The sequence below is a fragment of the Nomascus leucogenys genome, chromosome 18 (assembly GCF_006542625.1).
Source record: "Nomascus leucogenys isolate Asia chromosome 18, Asia_NLE_v1, whole genome shotgun sequence".
Taxonomy (NCBI): Eukaryota; Metazoa; Chordata; class Mammalia; order Primates; family Hylobatidae; genus Nomascus; species Nomascus leucogenys.
The window spans coordinates 77,324,107-77,341,684 of record NC_044398.1 but is presented as its reverse complement, the minus strand read 5'-3'; the positions used below and the strand labels follow the sequence as shown (position 1 = coordinate 77,341,684).

At 41.2% G+C, this 17,578-nt stretch overlaps 1 protein-coding gene across 3 annotated transcripts in view; it reads right to left on the bottom strand.

The window, feature by feature from the left end:
- The window catches only part of MAST4 (microtubule associated serine/threonine kinase family member 4), a 577,822-nt gene that overhangs the window by 16,444 nt on the left and 543,800 nt on the right, over window positions 1–17,578 (bottom strand). For 2 of the 3 annotated variants that reach the window (XM_030799245.1, XM_030799246.1), the window contains 7 exons: window positions 16,347–16,448; window positions 10,775–10,897; window positions 10,479–10,591; window positions 8,235–8,362; window positions 7,652–7,887; window positions 3,468–3,668; window positions 214–443 (listed from right to left, as the gene is read on the bottom strand). In XM_030799245.1, the coding sequence (XP_030655105.1) occupies window positions 214–443; window positions 3,468–3,668; window positions 7,652–7,887; window positions 8,235–8,362; window positions 10,479–10,591; window positions 10,775–10,897; window positions 16,347–16,448 (1,133 nt within the window). The remainder of the gene's footprint in view (window positions 1–213; window positions 444–3,467; window positions 3,669–7,651; window positions 7,888–8,234; window positions 8,363–10,478; window positions 10,592–10,774; window positions 10,898–16,346; window positions 16,449–17,578) is intronic. The other variant, XM_030799247.1, reaches the window with a different exon arrangement.

Sequence of the window (17,578 nt, the reverse complement as noted above, 5' to 3'; positions counted from 1 at the left end):
CAAATATGAAAACTGGACAGAATGATGAGATATTCGTTTTTCCTAAATTCATTTCCACCATATACATACAGGGATGGAGCTCTAAAAGGAAAATGAAACAGGTCACAAATGCAAGCTTAAAAGTAAATATATTTGCTATTTATCAGCCAACCTATCCACTCTCCAGCTTGGCTGGAAATGAAAAATCCCAAGTGCGAGACATGCAGGTCTTACCCAGACGATATGGTGCACTGTATAGATGTCACTGTCTCCCACGTATACCCGGATGGCTCGGATGGTAAAGCCGTAGTTCTTCCCCGAACTGTGGATCACAATCGGCTGATGTGGACTGGCAGAAGCTGCTGAGGAATCTCGACTGGGAGAGGAATCTCGTGAAGAAGAAGGGTCCGAGGACAGGGAATGGGGAGACATTGGACTTCCCAGAGGGGAAACAGCAAACATATCTGTAACAAAGAAGCCAGTCATCAAAGCCCACGTGGCTCACACAAGCATCCATGCAGGCAACCCTCACCCCTTGAGCCCTGCCAGGACTGAGGGCATAGTCACAACACAAATCCATTTGTTTCCAATAGCAAAATGAAGACGAAATAATATAAAAATGTTGCTATCAGTAACTAGCAAGAATTCCAAAACCGTCACACTTCAAGAGTGTTGCTATTTTAACTAATTTTTCAGTTAGGAAAGAGAAAGAAATTCCAATACTCATAATTTTTTAGTTTCTATGCTTATTAAAAGACACCACAAAGATTAGCCTCTGGCTGTGACATTTTTACTTAATGTTTTATTTTAAGTAAAGAAATAAATCATAGATGCATATATTTCAAGTATGTCTTCATGTGGAGAAGACTGTATGTATTATATTAACAGATACTGGATTCCAAATTCTTCACTAAACAATTTTAACATGGTCCTTTTCAACACACATGGCCAGGAAAGCAATTTATCAATTTACCAGCTGATTTCTACAATGCTACTGAATGAATACTGATTAAAGAATTTTAACTGGCCGGGTGTAGTGGCTCACACCTGTAATCCCAGCACTTTTGAGAGGCAAAGGTGGGCTGGTCACTTGAGCCCAGGAGTTAAAGACCAGCCAGGTAATATGGCTAAACCCTGTCTCTACAAATAATACAAAAAAAAAATAGCCAGGAAAGGTCGCATGTGCCTGTAGTCCCAGCTGCCTGGGAGACTGAGGTGAGAGGATCACCTGAGCCTGGGAGGTCGAGGCTGCAGTGAGCCGTGACTGTGCCATGGCACTCCAGCCTAGGCGACAGAGCAAGACCCTATCTCAAAAAAAAAAAAAAAAAAAGGAAAGGAAAGAAATTTTAATCAGGAAAACAATGAAGTGCTGACTTCTGTATAAACGAATAACATTACTGTGGTGACAACTGATTCTCTGCATATATTACTCGCAATTCTAATAAGGTTTCTGAGAGGATAATACCGGTAAGATAGAGAAACCTGAAGAGAATCTCATTGCATATTCCAAAACACCAAATCTACTGCTTTCTTGTTTTAGAAACAAACCGCTATGCTCTGAATGTTTGTGTCCCCCTAAAATTCCTATGTTGAAACCTAACCCCCAAGGTAATGGTTTTAAGAGGTGGGGCCTCTGGGAGGTGATTAGGTCATGAGGGCTCTGCCCCTCATAAATGAATTAGTGCCCTTATACAAGAGGCTGGAGAGAGCTCGTTCTTCCCTTCTGCCATGTGAGGACATAGAGAAGGTGCTGTCCATGAGGAACAAGCCCTTGTCAGATACTGAAACTGTTGCCACCTTGATCTTGGACTTCCCAGGCTCCAGAACTGTGATCAACAAATTCTGTTATTTATACCTTACCCAGTCTAAAGCATTTTGTTATAGCAGCATAAATGAATGCTTTTTAGTTCATATCCCTGTTTCATCTGCGTGAATCTAAACAGATCTTAACTGTTCATGTGAAACTGTCTGTGTGTGTGTGTGTGCACTTGAGAAAAGGCAGAATAATCTACAAAACATGCTGCGGTTTAAACATGAGCTCAGTTGGAGCCAGGCTACAAAGTTCCCAGTGCTATTGAAGGCTCACCAGGGTGTGGTGAGTTCCACTGCGGCTACTGTAAGCTGAAAGTATCCATACTACCCACTATTTCAATTCTTATGCTTGTTCAAAGAAGAGCAAAGCCAACTGTATCATGACCCATGCTCCTTCCCTCTCTGACTTCATGTAGCATCTTGGCTGTCTTCTGCTGGCTCCCTTCTGTCCAATCAAAGGACAGGTGAAGAGATGCATGCTGGCAGGCAGGGAACTTCAAGACATGCAGGTGGGAGGAGGACACTGTGGACACATACAGATCCCAAACTGCTGAAAGGCCAGGCCCCTACTTCTTTACCTTCTGATGGTCTCCCTTATCTCCCCAAATTGAATAATTTCTTTATTCTACCAAAGTATGGGCTTCCTCACCAGCTTTCGAAACTACACTGGCCCATATCCAACTTACTTTCCCGTCTGTGCAGCTGCACCGGGACCATCATCTTCAGCTTATGAAGAGTCACACAGACTAGGGATACAGGTGTTTCTTTTATGGTGCTAAACAGGACACCACCCAGAAACTGAATCTGCTAGATTGAGCACTACTCCCAAATGAGCATTTGTTTATGTCAAATTGCTTTCTGCACAAATATGAAACTTCAAAAACATAAAACAATCCCTTTTAGACATGATCTGTATTCTTCCAAAAACAAGCCATCTGCAATATAATTCGAGTCCCATTCTACTCTCTTGCTGTCATTTGAGTGATATCACAACCATCAGGGTGTATATTTCATTTCTGCCAGTGGGATTACTACAGAATTAGTGATCAGTAGAGGCAAAACCAGTGTGTGGGAAAATACTACAATTCAACAAAACCTTAATTAAGCCCAGTTTTCCAAAACAGGGCAGAAGATGATTTGCTACCAGTAGGAGGAAGCATAGCTCAACTGACAGGGTTGGGAAAACGTAGAATTTCAGAGCTGTCTGTGACTCTATCTCCAGAAATGAAAAGCTTAACTATTTTCCTCACTAATTAGATGAGAAAAACTAAATACATAGCTTTCCAACACAAATGCTGTAAACAGCCCTATAAAGTGTATAAATTATACATAGTCTAGAGAAAAAAAATTATTCAAGGAAGGAAAATTTATCACTTAACTTGGAGGGAGAAAAGGAAAGGAAACAAAACGGAAACAAGCTTTCACGGGAAGGAAGCCTCTCTTGTACCCCTGATGCAGAAAGTGAGATGAAATAGGCCAAAGTGCTCCTTGGGGGCCCTACAAATCCTGCAGGAAGAATTCAGAGTCTGCAGCCAGAAGCTCTCAAGAGCTGTCCTGGGACATGACCCGTTATTACTTCAAGCATCTTGCATCTCATTCAGCATTCCAAATTGGGAGAGGAGGGACGGGACCACATGCACAAATCACACAATTTCATGCAAGTAGTATCTCTCTACCTCCTGGGATCATGAGGGAAAGAGCACTGGCAGAGAGGGACTTTGTGACTTTCCCCGAGATTTTCTTTTTTTCTGTGCTTTCTAATCGCTGCCGAGCCATGTGAGAAGCGGGTTCACTGGATGGCTTTGAGGAATTGTCTGTACTGTCCACACACTCGCTTCGTCCATTTATCTGATCCAAGTGCTCTGAAAAACTGCCAACTGTACAAAGAAGAAGGGATAAACGGGTTCAGGAAAATCCAGGACAGGAGAGGTGGGAAGAGGGGAAGAGAGAGACAGCAGGAAGAGTAAATGCCGGAGAACATACTCCTATGTGGCCAGTAAGTCCAGACAGTGTCAGGAGAACATTAACAACATGTAATTGGTTTGAGAAAGGTGACGTGGAGGAGGAAGAGATGGAAGAGGCATCTATTCAGACTTCATTCTACCTGCACACAAGTCTGCTAATTCTCAATCCATGACTCCATTTAACCAGAGGAATTAGTTTCTTTCAACAATCTATATTTTTGAAACCTTGCGGAGATAATTCTGGTGCCCCTACCCCCACATACCATGAAAGGCTGTGCCATGAATCAAATATTACATCCCAAACACCATGGCCACCCACTTCATACTGTGATTACCTTATGATACTGATGATAATCATTATCAATGCTGTTAATCATAATTTTGACCCCTGGACATTTTTTCATCACTCCCTGCAGACTTACGTCTGTGCTCTTAGAACACACCTCATACTAGGCTGAGGCAAGTAACTGATAGACAAGTGCCTAAAGTGTCTCTTCTCACTTCTCAGGCCATATGCCTCCTTTCATTCTAAGCAACCTGTACATTTCAAAGGACAAGCAAGACAAAGGATATTACTCCCTCCATTACTCAAGCTCACTTCATCCTCCTGGCTTTTAATCCAGCGTATCATATGCTGATCCTCCCTCATGCTATTTCCTCTTCCCTCTAAACCACTTCTTTACTTTTAATTTTGTTAATCTTTAATATAAACTGGAGTTATTTTTAACTTAAAAAAATTAGGACTTCCCTCAACAACGGAGCATAAGAGAGGATAAATATGGAGGTGGGTGCAGAAATGGAACATCACTGATGCTGGTCTGGTGAATGCAGAGGCCGAGGGTAAAGACAGCTCTGCAGCAGGGTGACATGTTGAGTCCCCCAGAAGGAAACTGAACAGCTATTCCTTTTGATTTGTCCTATTCTTTCTTTCCCAGGTATCGGTTTTCTATCTTGTTTTTCTTTAAAAACATCATTGATAGCACATTTTTTGTCCATCCAGGAGAGACAATGCTCATCTCATTTTACTTCTACATGCTACATTATAAGCCCCATGTGCTTAAAAATCATCAACTGTCTCATCACCTTTAGAGATACAATCCATGCAGAGTATTAACACCACTATAAACGATCCTTTGAAAGAGCGGCCAGCACATTTCAAAGTGCTGACCATATGACACTGTTTGCCTGGGAAAGACTTAAACTTAGACTCAACTAGCGTTTCTCTTACACTGCTATCTAGACACCACTCAGCGGTATGGTTGTAGTTTGGCCCAAGCTCATGCACAAAGTTCAGATCTTACAGCTGGGGTCTGGGCTAAGGGTAGCTGGGAACTTGGACAGCAGCTTCAGTCACAGCACACTTTGTGGTCATCTACTGTGCGTATGTACAGGAAAAGACTCATGGACTTCCACATAACACGCATCTGACCAACAAAGGGAGATAACCTTAAGGCAAATATCAATCTTTTTACTCCTATATGCTAAATTCATTCTCATTTAACAGTATATTCCATTCTCTTACAGAAATCAACTACTGAAGGTCTTGATAAAAACTGCTTCTCAAGTAATAAATCTCATCTCACAAAACTTAAGCTTCCCATTGAGTAAGGTACACACTTCCTTCTTTGTAATTTTGTTTGGATGGGATCACTGACAAGTATAAAATGAAAAGCTGAATCCCTTTACAATGAGTAATTGTTGGATATGTTTGACCCCTACACCTAAGACTTCAAGACGTTTATTTTTCATGGCTTCAAACACAATGTAGTCATGATAAAAGAGAAACATGTATAAAGTTGTACTTCCCTAAATGCCAGAGTGTGGATACACAACCTTGTCTCACCTCTCCCTCTTGCCTCTGCCATCTCATTTTGCAGCACTGCATATAAGCGTGAGCTTCTTTTCTGCCAATGGTAGATAATGTCACTTTAATGTTCTCTAAATGTCAAGGGTTCCTTCTTTTTGGTGGTGGAGCAATATAAAAATCAACAAAGTTAATTTTACTACAGTCACGGTTTTCAGACTCCCTAATTACCCTTGGCGATAAGAAAATCAGCTCATCTCTCTATTCTGCACAGCCCCCAAGGCCTTTGATTATTTTTAGTGTGTGTATGGGGGAGAGAGAGAGAGAGAAAGATGGTGTGAATCTATTAATCAAAATGCATTGCAGGACCTAGGTGAATTTTTTTTTAATTATGAAAGTAATCAATCAAATGCTTAGACATGATTCCCCTCCCTTCCCCTCCTACTCTTCCAGTAGTGAGCAGGCTGAGGAGACTAAGAGATAGTAAACAGTTCACTATATTAAGAAAAAATTTTAAATGAAGGTGAACATACTCTATTCAGAGTAAGGTAACTAAGAACCAGATAAAGGCCTTTGTAACCAGGAATAGAAAATACCAATTTATCTACATGTGATCTGAGCATCAACATGAGCTAGATTTGGTCAGGAATCTTAGTCTAATAGGTTGCCTTTACACTACTTCCTCATTGCTGTTCTCTTGGCTTTATGGTTAGGATAAGTGGAATTATGCAACATGAAAACAGAAATGAAGTGAAGAGAGAGAAGAAAATCCAACATTATTTTCCCCCACAATAAACTATAAGCACATGTGAAGCTTCATAGATCCAAACTTCTTAGTGAGGTTGAAATAAATCCAGCCCATAAAATTTGTTTTTCTTGAAATGATTAAAAAAAAGCTTACACTATGAATATTCAGTTAGTTTAAAAAATGTTGATGAAAAATCTTGGAATCATTCATGGTTATCAATACAGCATATTGAATGTAGCTTAATGAAAACATTCATTATAGCAATTCTAAGCCATATACATCTTTTATTTTTTGAAAAAGCATAAATGCACATACTCTATAGAAGAACATGCTGTGCATAAAATTTTTATAAATCAAATGATATTTTAAATGAACTTAAGAGGCTTGTTCTGGTGCAATTAATTGCAAGTTTGATTATCTAGTGAGGATACCTCCATTACTAATGACCAGCAAGTATCCATGATATATTAAGCTCCTTAAAAATCTGTGAAGACACTGTTCCTCTTGTCAGGAAGGTTGCATCACACAAAGGTAACATTTAAAAAGTGCTTTCAAAGGCCCAAGCCCCCTTGGCTGCCTCCCAAAAACACAAAGATGTCTCAGGAGTTTGTTACTCCAATTACCCAGAGTTTCTTATACTCCAACTACCCAGAGATGGGGAAGGTAACTTTTGTCTTCAGTGGAGTTATTTCATATGCACGTAAACTATCAATTTAAATCATGTTGGTATTTCTGACTCCCCTGAGTCCTAGATGGACCAGAACAGCATTAAGCGTCTTGCTGCACTCAGCCTGCACTGAGTCTAGTGTGGAGAGAGAAATTATTTGGTTCAAGATAACCCTTTAACAAAAGCCAGCTCCATCAAAGAAACAACCATCCATTTCAATGCTAGAGAGAAACCTGCCTTACGGGTGATTCGAGACATCTTTAGGGGTAATTTTGACAAGCTGACTACTTGATACTGGCTCTTACACTGAACTTTGAGTTAGATGCCACTGCATAAGACATACCTTTGCATCAACAACTGAGAACACGCTCCCTTAGCACATTCTGACTTCCCTTAAAAGATCCCCTGCAACCTGGCTGAGAAAGTGAGGTTTGGCCCCAAGGTCAAACTGAAGCAATAACAGTTTGCTGCATGGCCGAGCACCGAGGAAGGGTCTGAGACATCTGATCTTAGCTCTCAGAAGATCGTGTCCCAAGCCTAAGGACTGCGGCCATGGAGAAAGTCTAGCAGCATAAAACACCCATCTTTGCTGCCTGGCGAGGCCCGCTCCGGGACTGAGCACTAGGAGTCACTTAGTGTGGTGAGGAAGACAGCAGGCACTACGGCCCGGGGCTTACCTGACAGGGTGGAGCTGCTGATGGTGCTGGCTGGGGTGGTGACCTCAGGCTCCTCCTGGGCACACTCTTCAGGAGGAAGGGCTGGCTTTCCTGGCTCCTCATGGGGGTCTCCGGGGCAGGAGGCAGCTTCATCTTGCTCTCCCTCTGTTGAAATAGCCAGTTTGGGAAGTAGGCCAGAACTGAGTTTATGTCTGTTGCTTTCAGTATCTGAAGAGTTGGATGTTGATAGCTGTTGCCTTAATTAAAAGCAAAAACAAAGTCATATACACATACTAGAAAACTGTGTTAAAGGTGAATTTTGGAAGAAACCAGGTGAAAATTGGACTTGGATAAGCCTAACCAAGAGATGTCTAGTGCAATGGTTCTTAATGTATGGTACCCAGAGCAGCAACATCTGCATAATCTGGGTACTTGTCAGAAATGCACATTTTCAGGCCCTACCCTAGATCTACTGGATGAGAAACTCTGGAGGTGGGAGATCTGTGTTTTAACAATCCCCCCAGGTATTCCGATGCTCACTAAAGTTTAAGAAGCTCTGCTCTAGTAGCTACTGCTTATATTACTTAAGAGGCATTTCACATACATTTCAGAATATTCTGAACTCCAGCTCAGTGTTTCTGTGGATGGCAAGGTTGTGCTTTTGGTTTTGTCCCCAGAGTCTTCCTTCTCTTCTGCTGAATTCTGAGTGATTCGATCTATACTGCTGAAAACCTGGAAGGCAAATAATCGGTGCTTATTCATATCTACTAAAAAGAGTTTGTCAGAAAAACACTCCAAGTCTTGGGAGGAAAACCTGAGAGGATAACTAAATTCTGAACTAAGATTGCGTATTCAGAAAGTACTTTCCAGTGTTGTTGACCAGAATCCTGAGAGGAAGGGTCAGAGTGAGTGAGTGTGTGTGTGTGCGTACATATATACGAATAGGGAGCTATGAATTCATCATCCTCTCATCATATCTTGTTGCGGACTTTGTATCTGCAAACAAAATCCACAGATGCAGTGGAGTTTCTAGGCCTCGGGATCAATGCACATCTTGATTACTTTTTAACCATGAAGTCAACTGGAAAAAGAAAATAACAGAGAAAAAGATTTAATGGCCACCAGTCAGGGGTGGGAAGAAGAAAAATGAATTGGAATTGAGTGCAAACAGAAGAATAAATTATCTGTTTCAAGACTGGGTGGTGGTGTGGCAAGGATGCAGTACATATATCGTTATAAGAGCCAGAGGTATTTGTTTCGCTTACAAATCACATCTATAGACAGGCAGTTTTCTATGTTGGTGCCGGGGTTCCTGAAGGGGATTGGAGTTCAGGTAAGCCCAAGGTCTCAGCTATCTCTGAATCTCTGTTGTCTCATAAGAAAGAGAGAAGGTAAAATGGGGGTCTAAGAACCTAGGGCAGGAAGCACTCCCTACTGCCCTGCTCAGATACTTGCTGTTCTCATGGGAATGGTCCTCAGGCCTCCTATAATCTACTAGGAATAGCAGGAAAGTGGCTAAAGAACAGGAGATGGTGGGAAAATGAAATATCATCAAGGCAAAGAAGGCAGTGTATAGGGGTTGGCTTTGTTGTCTTTGATGGCCCAGAGAACAGTCCTGGTCTGAGTCCACACTTAGCAAAGCTTCTGTCCTGGCTCTAGGACAGACTGGCTACCACCTTCTCCAGGGAAATGCTTACTTCGATGCCATTCCCATACACAGGGAGGGTAGTGCTGGCCAATTTGCAGGTGCATCTAGGTAATCATTTAGAAAAAGCTACAGAGCACTTTAAAATCACTAAATGTTATAGAAAAGCTAAACAATAATCGTGCAAAATGCCATGGCAACAGAAAATATGTAGCTACTGAAAATAGCAAAAGGGAGGGAGGGTGCCCTCAGGTTGGTTTCCATTTTTCCTAGGGCCCTGTTCTGTCTCAGTACTATCAGTTTTCTTTGTTTTAATTGTTTTTTTACTCTTACCTCTACTGGTAAAAAGGAATCTTTCTCAAGCATCAATTTTATTATCTAAATGATTCTAGCTTGGCTTCCTACTGCCTTTTCAATATGGCTTATAATTTATGTTTATTGGTTATGAGACTTTTTTTTTTTGGCTTTTTTTTTCCTTTATGTGGAGAATAGGGTCTCGCTGTATTGCCCGGGCTGGTCTTGAACTCCTGGGCTTCAGCTATCTTCTTGCCTCTGCCTCTCTAAGTGCTGGGATTAGAGGCATGAGCCACTATGCCTGGCAGTTATGAGATTTTACAATCCTACAGTCAACTGTCCTCAGGTATCTTTGCTTATGTCAAGGACTGAGCCTTCTCCTTTTGTCGTACTCTGTGTAATACCTAGGAGATGACTGTACACAGTGAAGCTCGCGCTCTTCATCCTGAGTTGAAAGCAATGAGTGATGCCTCTGCAGCCTGGCACTGAGCCAGGTGAGAGACGTTCAAGGCAAGTTCATCACGTAAGCAGCAGTCACACACGCCAAAAACAAGACTGTGGGTGCAAGGCTATGCCGCTAAGAAAACAATATCTTAATTTGTGGAGAGAGAAATATATTGGTGCCGGGGTTCCTGAAGGGGATCGGAGCTCAGGTAAGCCCAAGGTCTCAGCTATCTCTGAATCTCTGTTCTCATAGGAAAGAGAGAAGGTTAAATGGCGGTCTAAAAGCCTAGGGGATAGGGACAGACTATAAGTTGAGGGGGTCACTTTTCTTCAACAAAAAGGAAGTTTAAGCATAGGAGACCTCAAACCCTGGAAAACGGTAAGTGTCCAGCTGTTCGGGGATACTATCTGGCCAGCGGGAGATCCTCCCAGAAAGACTGTGTGTTTATGCCACATTTCACTTACTTTTGAAAACCTGTGTGAACATGAAGAAAACTGCCTTATTTCCACATTAAAGTCTTCATCATTTGTGTCATCTTCTTCCTCCGTTTCCATATGATGATACTTCTCAGACCGAGCTGCAGTGAAACGTTTGGGAACAGGTCCAGTTACTCAGGTTTTCAGCATTTAGATATTTTAATTACGAGTTTCTGCATCAACATTATGTTTAAGAACTCAGAGATACGAAAAGGTTCAAAAGCAAAGATAATTATTTTTCGAGTAAAGGCCAAACAATGTTTTATGTCAGATAAAGCACATACTATCAAAATAACTTGTGTCATCCTCAGATTCCAGTTGGGGAATAAATTCTGCCTTCTGTCTCAGCAAACTGTTCCAGTCTAAAGAACGGAAGAATCGATGCTGTTTGACTTCATATGCACCACCTGGAAGGGGGCAGGTAGGGACAAAGAGGAAAGTGTTAAACTATCCCCACTAAGCAAAGGCAAACATCAGTTTTTAACAACAATTTTGAGAACATATCAGCAAAGAAATACAGACATGAAAATCCTACTTTTTCATTCTACAACCAAAGCCCCACAAATTTTTCTGATAATTTATCAGTAGATTTGATGTTGCTAACAGCAGTTGCTATGGCACTGTTTTTCTTTGTTAGTTTTTTCCATGACTTCCTCCATTTTTCAAAGGTTAATGATGTGGCCACTTAAAATCACATTATGCTGAATCTGGAGATGTAGATAAATATTGGCCCACAGCAGACTCACTCATTAAAAACCCAGAGAAATTCTAACAAGGTGCAAAATGTGTTCACAGCAACATTTCCTCTGGAGGTAAAGTGAATATTGATAAATTTTTCCTAAATATTATTTATAGGGGCTACCATTCAATTTTATTGGATTGCTCATTAACATAGATAAGAATTAGATTCTGTGGATTACAGATTCGTGAGTAGGAAACTGACAAATCTGTTTTATAGACTTTTAATGCCTCCAAAATATCAATCACCATTTCCAAGTTTTAGGCTTCTTTTTGCCAAGTCAGCATGAAAGCATAATTCAGTGAAATGTTTTCAATTCAGCTCATAATTTTAAAGAGTGATTTTAAAGGACAGGCCATCGAAAATATGAACGCCATACCCCATATAAAGAGAAAAAGGTACATATTATAATATCATAGCATAAGAATCAGACCCCTGCCCTGCCACCAGCACACATATTGTTGAAGAGAGAGATAACAAAGAATCAATCCTGAAAAAACTCTAAGAAGAGAGATTTCTGAGAAGCTAATACAGGGACTAATCAGCCTCCCTGCCAAAAGATCTCTGCTAGGTGCAAGTAAATGCCTCTTTCTTGTAGTTGTCACCCAGGCCTCCCATCCTGTCCTCTATGGAGTCCAAAAAAATAGGATGGGAAATGCCAAGTTGAATGCAAAATTAGCTGTGAATCTTGGTTGGGGGTTGCTGTCTGTGATCAAAGATTGGACTCTGTCCTCATTGGACCCCTCTAGCACAAGACATAGTGTCAGCCCTAGCTCTAAATCCAGCCAGGGCAAATTGGTGTTCTGAAAATGATGGAATGGAGTGAAAACAGCAAAGTGAAGAAACTACCCCAAAAGGGGGGAAATGGATTCTTCTTTATAAAACATTTAATTAGAATCTTTACCCCATATTCTATCCAGGTGATTTCACATTTCTAGCAAAATACTGAAGTCTGACAGTAAGCATGAGCAGCTACGACTGAGGGCCAACTTGTGACAAGTACTGCACTAGATGCTACAGGACAGGTGTCTTGTTTCCTTTAATTAAATCATCAAATATAACCACATGAAGTGGGCATTACAACACCTTTTGTGGATGTGGAAATGAAGCATAAGCAATAAAGCACCATGGACCACGAACCCCCAGAGGGCAAAGATTCAAGGCTGAACCTAGGCCTGCCTAAAAACACCCAGGCCCAACCTCAGTGCCACATATAAGGTGGACACATGCTTTAATTTGTTCCTACTGCACCATCTCTCTTGCATCGCTTTGCAAACAGATTCAGAACTGCCAATACTGGGGACCTGAGCCTAAGAGCCAACTCATGTGGCTGTTCTACAGCACCTCTGGAGAGCCTCATTCCAGCCCACCATGCATCCTTGCTCTCACCTATCCCTAATCAATGTCCGTATACACAACTGCCCATCTCATTTTCTTCTAGTGCTCTTTTACTTGGAGAAACAGAATATGAAAGCTAAGAGGGCTTAACTGTTTCCCTATCCAACATGGAGGTCGTCAGCACGGTGCAGGTGTTGGGTAGGGAAAGCCCTAGTTAGTGGCCCACAACACACATCTCTGGACTCCTGGGTGCAGTGATGGTTCCACTAGACCACAATGACTATCACTTCAGCTGCTGCTCATGGGGCCACATCAGCGGCCCAGCCCTCACATTTTGGGTTGCTCAGTTTTATCAGAAAAGCAGTTTCTCTAGGGCCAAGAGCTCAACCAGACTGCAGCCAGTGTCGGGGGTTTTACCCCCTGCCTGCTATCCTCTGGGACCCAAGCTGCTGAGAGCCTTCGTTTCATCTCTGTAGACAATGACAAACGGGTCCTCCTCAAGGACTTACAGCCCATGGTTGATTTAGTTCACATTTCTCACCCTTTGGCCTTTGTGCCTCACTTATGAGAAGCTGGTATCAGTGGGTCCAGTTTCTCAGGCACTTATGGAGAGATAAGGAAGAAAAGAAAGGGACAAATTGGGGGAAAATGACCTCTGGTCTAAACTTTTGGTAAAATACGGGTGATAGCATGGTGAGCTAAAAACAAATCACTCATGCAAATGATAGTTCTCACTGTAAGAATTCATTATGAAGGTAAAAGAAACATTATACCTTGAGCTCCTGTTAGGTACTTAGTAAATGAACTAGATACCTTCATGAACATTTTTGCATTTACTCCTCACAATAATCCTGTGAAGTACATAAAATGCCCATTTCCATAGACTAGGAAACTGAGACTCAGGACAATGAAGAAACTATTCAAGACATGGGTAGCAGTGACATCTGAGCAGCTCTGAAGTCCAGGGAGTCAGGCTGCCAACTCAATATTCTACAAGTTCAAAAGTATAGTTCCAGTAGGACAAGCTCCCAAATTGCAAGTTATGCTTTGACACTAACACTTTCCCTTTTCTCTCCTTTCATGGAAGTTTCTTAAACATCCATTATGTTCTTCACACCCTTTTTCTCAGCCTCTCTAATCTCTTGGGCAAATGTGCATTCGCACATTTTCACGGTGCATTATTTTGCCCACTAAATATGCATTAAACACAAAACGCTGTCATTGGAAGCAGCATGGCAGGCCTGCGGGATTCTCAGCCTCAGTCTCTGGGCCCTACTGGGACCTGTCATGTTGGACTGGCCTGTTTGGCAAGCACTTGACAATTCTAAGAGCTTGGGTAGGGTCTTTTAAATGTCTCTTCTGGATTTCTGTTAGGGGATTTGTTCTTCAAACTGTCAAACCCTAAAAAGACTGAAAGTATCAGTCAACAAGAAAATGTGCAGAGAAGTAACTTGCAGCCTATGATTTATAAACACAGAGATGCTGATCATTATCACATCCTTGTCTAGTTAAATCAAGCCCAACCAAGAATCCAAGTTTTCCTGGAGGAATAAATACAGGGCAGAATACAGGCTGAACATCCTTAGTCTGAACATTTAAAATCCGAAATGCTCCAAAATCTGAAACTTTTTGAGCACCAATATCACACCACAAGTGGCAAATTCCACACCTGACCTCAGGTAACAGGGATTAAAACATATATGATGGGGCCAGGCATGATGGCTCATGCCTGTAATCCCAGCACTTTAGGAAAAGGCCAAGGTGGGTGGATCACTTGAGGCCAGGAGTTCAAGACCAGCCTGGCCAACAAGGCAAAATCCCATCTCTACTAAAAATACAAAAAGTAGTTGGGCGTGGTGGCATGCGCTTGTGGCCCCAGCTACTCAGGAGGCTTAGGCATGAGAATCACTTGAACCTGGGAGGCGGAGGTTGCAGTGGGCCGAGATCGCACCACTGCACTCCAGCCTGGGTAACAGAGCGAGGTGCTATCTCTAAATAAACAAACCAACCAACCACCCCACCCACCCACCAACCAAAAACCAAACAAAAAACACATATTATGGGCTTATTGAAGGACTAGGACAGTATGCATTCATAACAGAATAAGAAATCATGTAAGTTTATGAACTTAGAAAATAATTCTAAGATAAAACTGTTGTTAATGAGGCAGATGACTCTGGAGGAAATGTTTTAAAAAGCCATCCAGCAGAATGCCTCCTCTTCCCTAGAATGATCTGTTTTTATCCTTATAATAATCCTATGAGGTAGCACTTCGAAAAGCTCCTTGCCACAAATGAGGAGATGAGCAATGAAAAAAGAAGTAACCTGTCCAGGGTCATACAGCCGAGATTTAAACCCAGGCTAGCTGACTGCGGAGTTTATGCTCTCAACCTCAATTTATATTGGCTTTTCAGGTTAAAAGTCCACTCATCCACTGAAAAAGGTAAAAAAAGGCACAAGGTGCTCTAGTGAGAGGCTCAACTAAAAGAAGTTTTCTAGTCAAGTCCTAATTTTAAGCCTTCTTGGATTCTCTAACGCAGGGTCTCCAAAGCTTTTGTGTAAAGGGCAAAACAGTAAACATTTCAGTCTTTGCAGGGCATGCGGTCTGTCATGACTACCTAACTTTGCCCTTGTAGCATGAAAGCAGCCATACAATACCTAAATGAGTGGACATGGAGGTGTTTCAGTAACGCTTTATTTACAATACCAGGCTGTGGGACAAATCTGGCTGTAGCTTGCTGACCCTTGCTGTAATGCATTATCATAAACTCTAGTAGCACAGCATTCATCTATACTTAGGTAAGAACAGGGTCCTCCAACAGGAGAATCGGTGGGTGAACGTGGAGAACACTATACAATAAATATTTGGAACTGTTTCAAATTTTTGTCTTGGAAAAAAATGGGGGAGAAAATGATTTCTTCAGTATTTTCTGTTATTTCTATTAAAATGGGGGTAGAATGAAACAGCCCAGAGTAAACAACCCATCAAGCCAACACTTTTCACTGATGAAAATTATGGCTGCTGCCTAGACTATGTGCATTTATATTTAATATTTAGTCTCATCTACATAAATTCACATACTCGGGCAGACTGGGACTCTATACTGGGATCGCTAAGTCTGTCTATTCAGAATACAGAGAAGAAAAGGGAATAAAATGCTGGCAGAACAGTCAGAAAAAATAATCAGCAAGAAACAAATCTACTATCTTGTTAATCCTGAAAGGCAGTGGTTTTTAATTCTCTTTCTTGGGTCATGGTGCTGACAACTGTGATAGGACAGCATGGTTCAACCCCAGGCACTCATTTCTAGTAATTAGTCCAAGTACTGATAACCCATTTCAAAGCCTGTGCATAGTAACGTGCTGGGTCAAATCCGTATGGGGATGTATATTTAAAGACAACAACAAAAAGAGTTCCAAATATCGAATCCTCTGTTTCAAGTTATTTAAGATGCATGCTTTTCAGGATAGAAGAGTTACATGTGCCTTTGAGGTTTTCTTCCAGAGAAGATTTATTGAAACAAATTAAGCATAATTTCTGCTTTGCCAAACACAAAAACAACAAAAAACAAAGACAACCAACCAACCCTCTTAGTGTACACACTGTTTTGAATCAGAAAACAAAATCCAAAATATTATTGCTATAATGTGTTGCAGTCATGTTCTACATCAACTAACAGATGTTGCCTATGCAAAAGCAAAACAACAAAAGCTTCCGAGCGCTCCATGTAGACATTATTTCTTGCACATTAGCAAAATTAAAACACATGGGCTCTAACCTGTCCCCAGCCTCTCCAGGGGATTCTGCCTGAGGAGTAAGGTAATCAGATCCTGGGCATCAGGTGGGGGTGCCTCATCCTTCTCAGGCCAGTTGATCTCATCTAGAAGGAAGAAAAGTTGTTTATAACCATATTGTTCACAAGAGGGTCCAGGTCCCAGCAACATGGACATCACCTGGGAATTTGTCAGAAAGGCAGAATTTCAGGCCTACTCCGGACCTACTAAATCAGAGTCTGCATTTCATCTTCAATAGATTCCTAAACACAGTCATGTTTGAGAAGCATTCTTTTACAAGACATAAGCAGCACAGATTTTTTACAAGGTAGGAAGAGAATATTTCAATAAGTACATCTTTCATTTGCTTTTTAAATTCATTTTTCTTTCAAATAATCGGCTTACAAAAAGTTGCCTCTCTAGTTATTAAAAGACTTAAAATAATAGAAACTCTCAACACCTCCATTTCGGTGGCTAATATATCCATCCAGGGATTATCTCAGGGTAAGATTTTTCTCTCTTAATTTCCTCAACTGAGAATTTGGCCACAGCCATAGAGTTCTTCGGCTCTAAGAAGCAAGAAGTAATTTTGTAAAAATAACTATTTCCAGAAACAAACAAACAAACAAACAAAAAGGTCAAAGTGCTAAGACTGAAGAAAAAGAAGAAAAAAAAAACCAAAGTAATCATAGTAATGGAAGTATTTAAAATCTGTCATAAATATTAAGAATACATTCTCATTCTGAAGGAGTTTGCCTGAAGATAGGTGTGCGTGCTTGTGTGTACGGAAATGCAATAAAAACATGAGTTATTTCTGTGTATGCCTGCCTCTAGCTTCCTCTGCTGCAGTTTAAATCTGATTTGGAAAATAAAACATGAATATGCATCTGAGCCGTAAGGCATCAAGAACAAAGCCAGCATTTGCTGCTTGTGTTAATTAAACAGTTGATTCCCTTTGCCATTCAGGCTTTAGTATATCAGAAAACAGCCTAGTTATAAATCCATAAACAGCTCAGATATTGTATAAAGGGGTCATACACTGCAGGCAACTCACAATTCTGCTTTGTTAAAGTGTACAAATATGCCCGGCTTGCAAAGTCAAAGATAGAAAAGAATGCTGTGATAAAGGGGCTCCTCATATGCAAAATGAATTTTTCCCCTACTTCCACTGCTAGACCTTTTAAACACAGTCCAAATAGACTGTATGTGGCTAATAAAGATGTCAGTGATGCCTGAC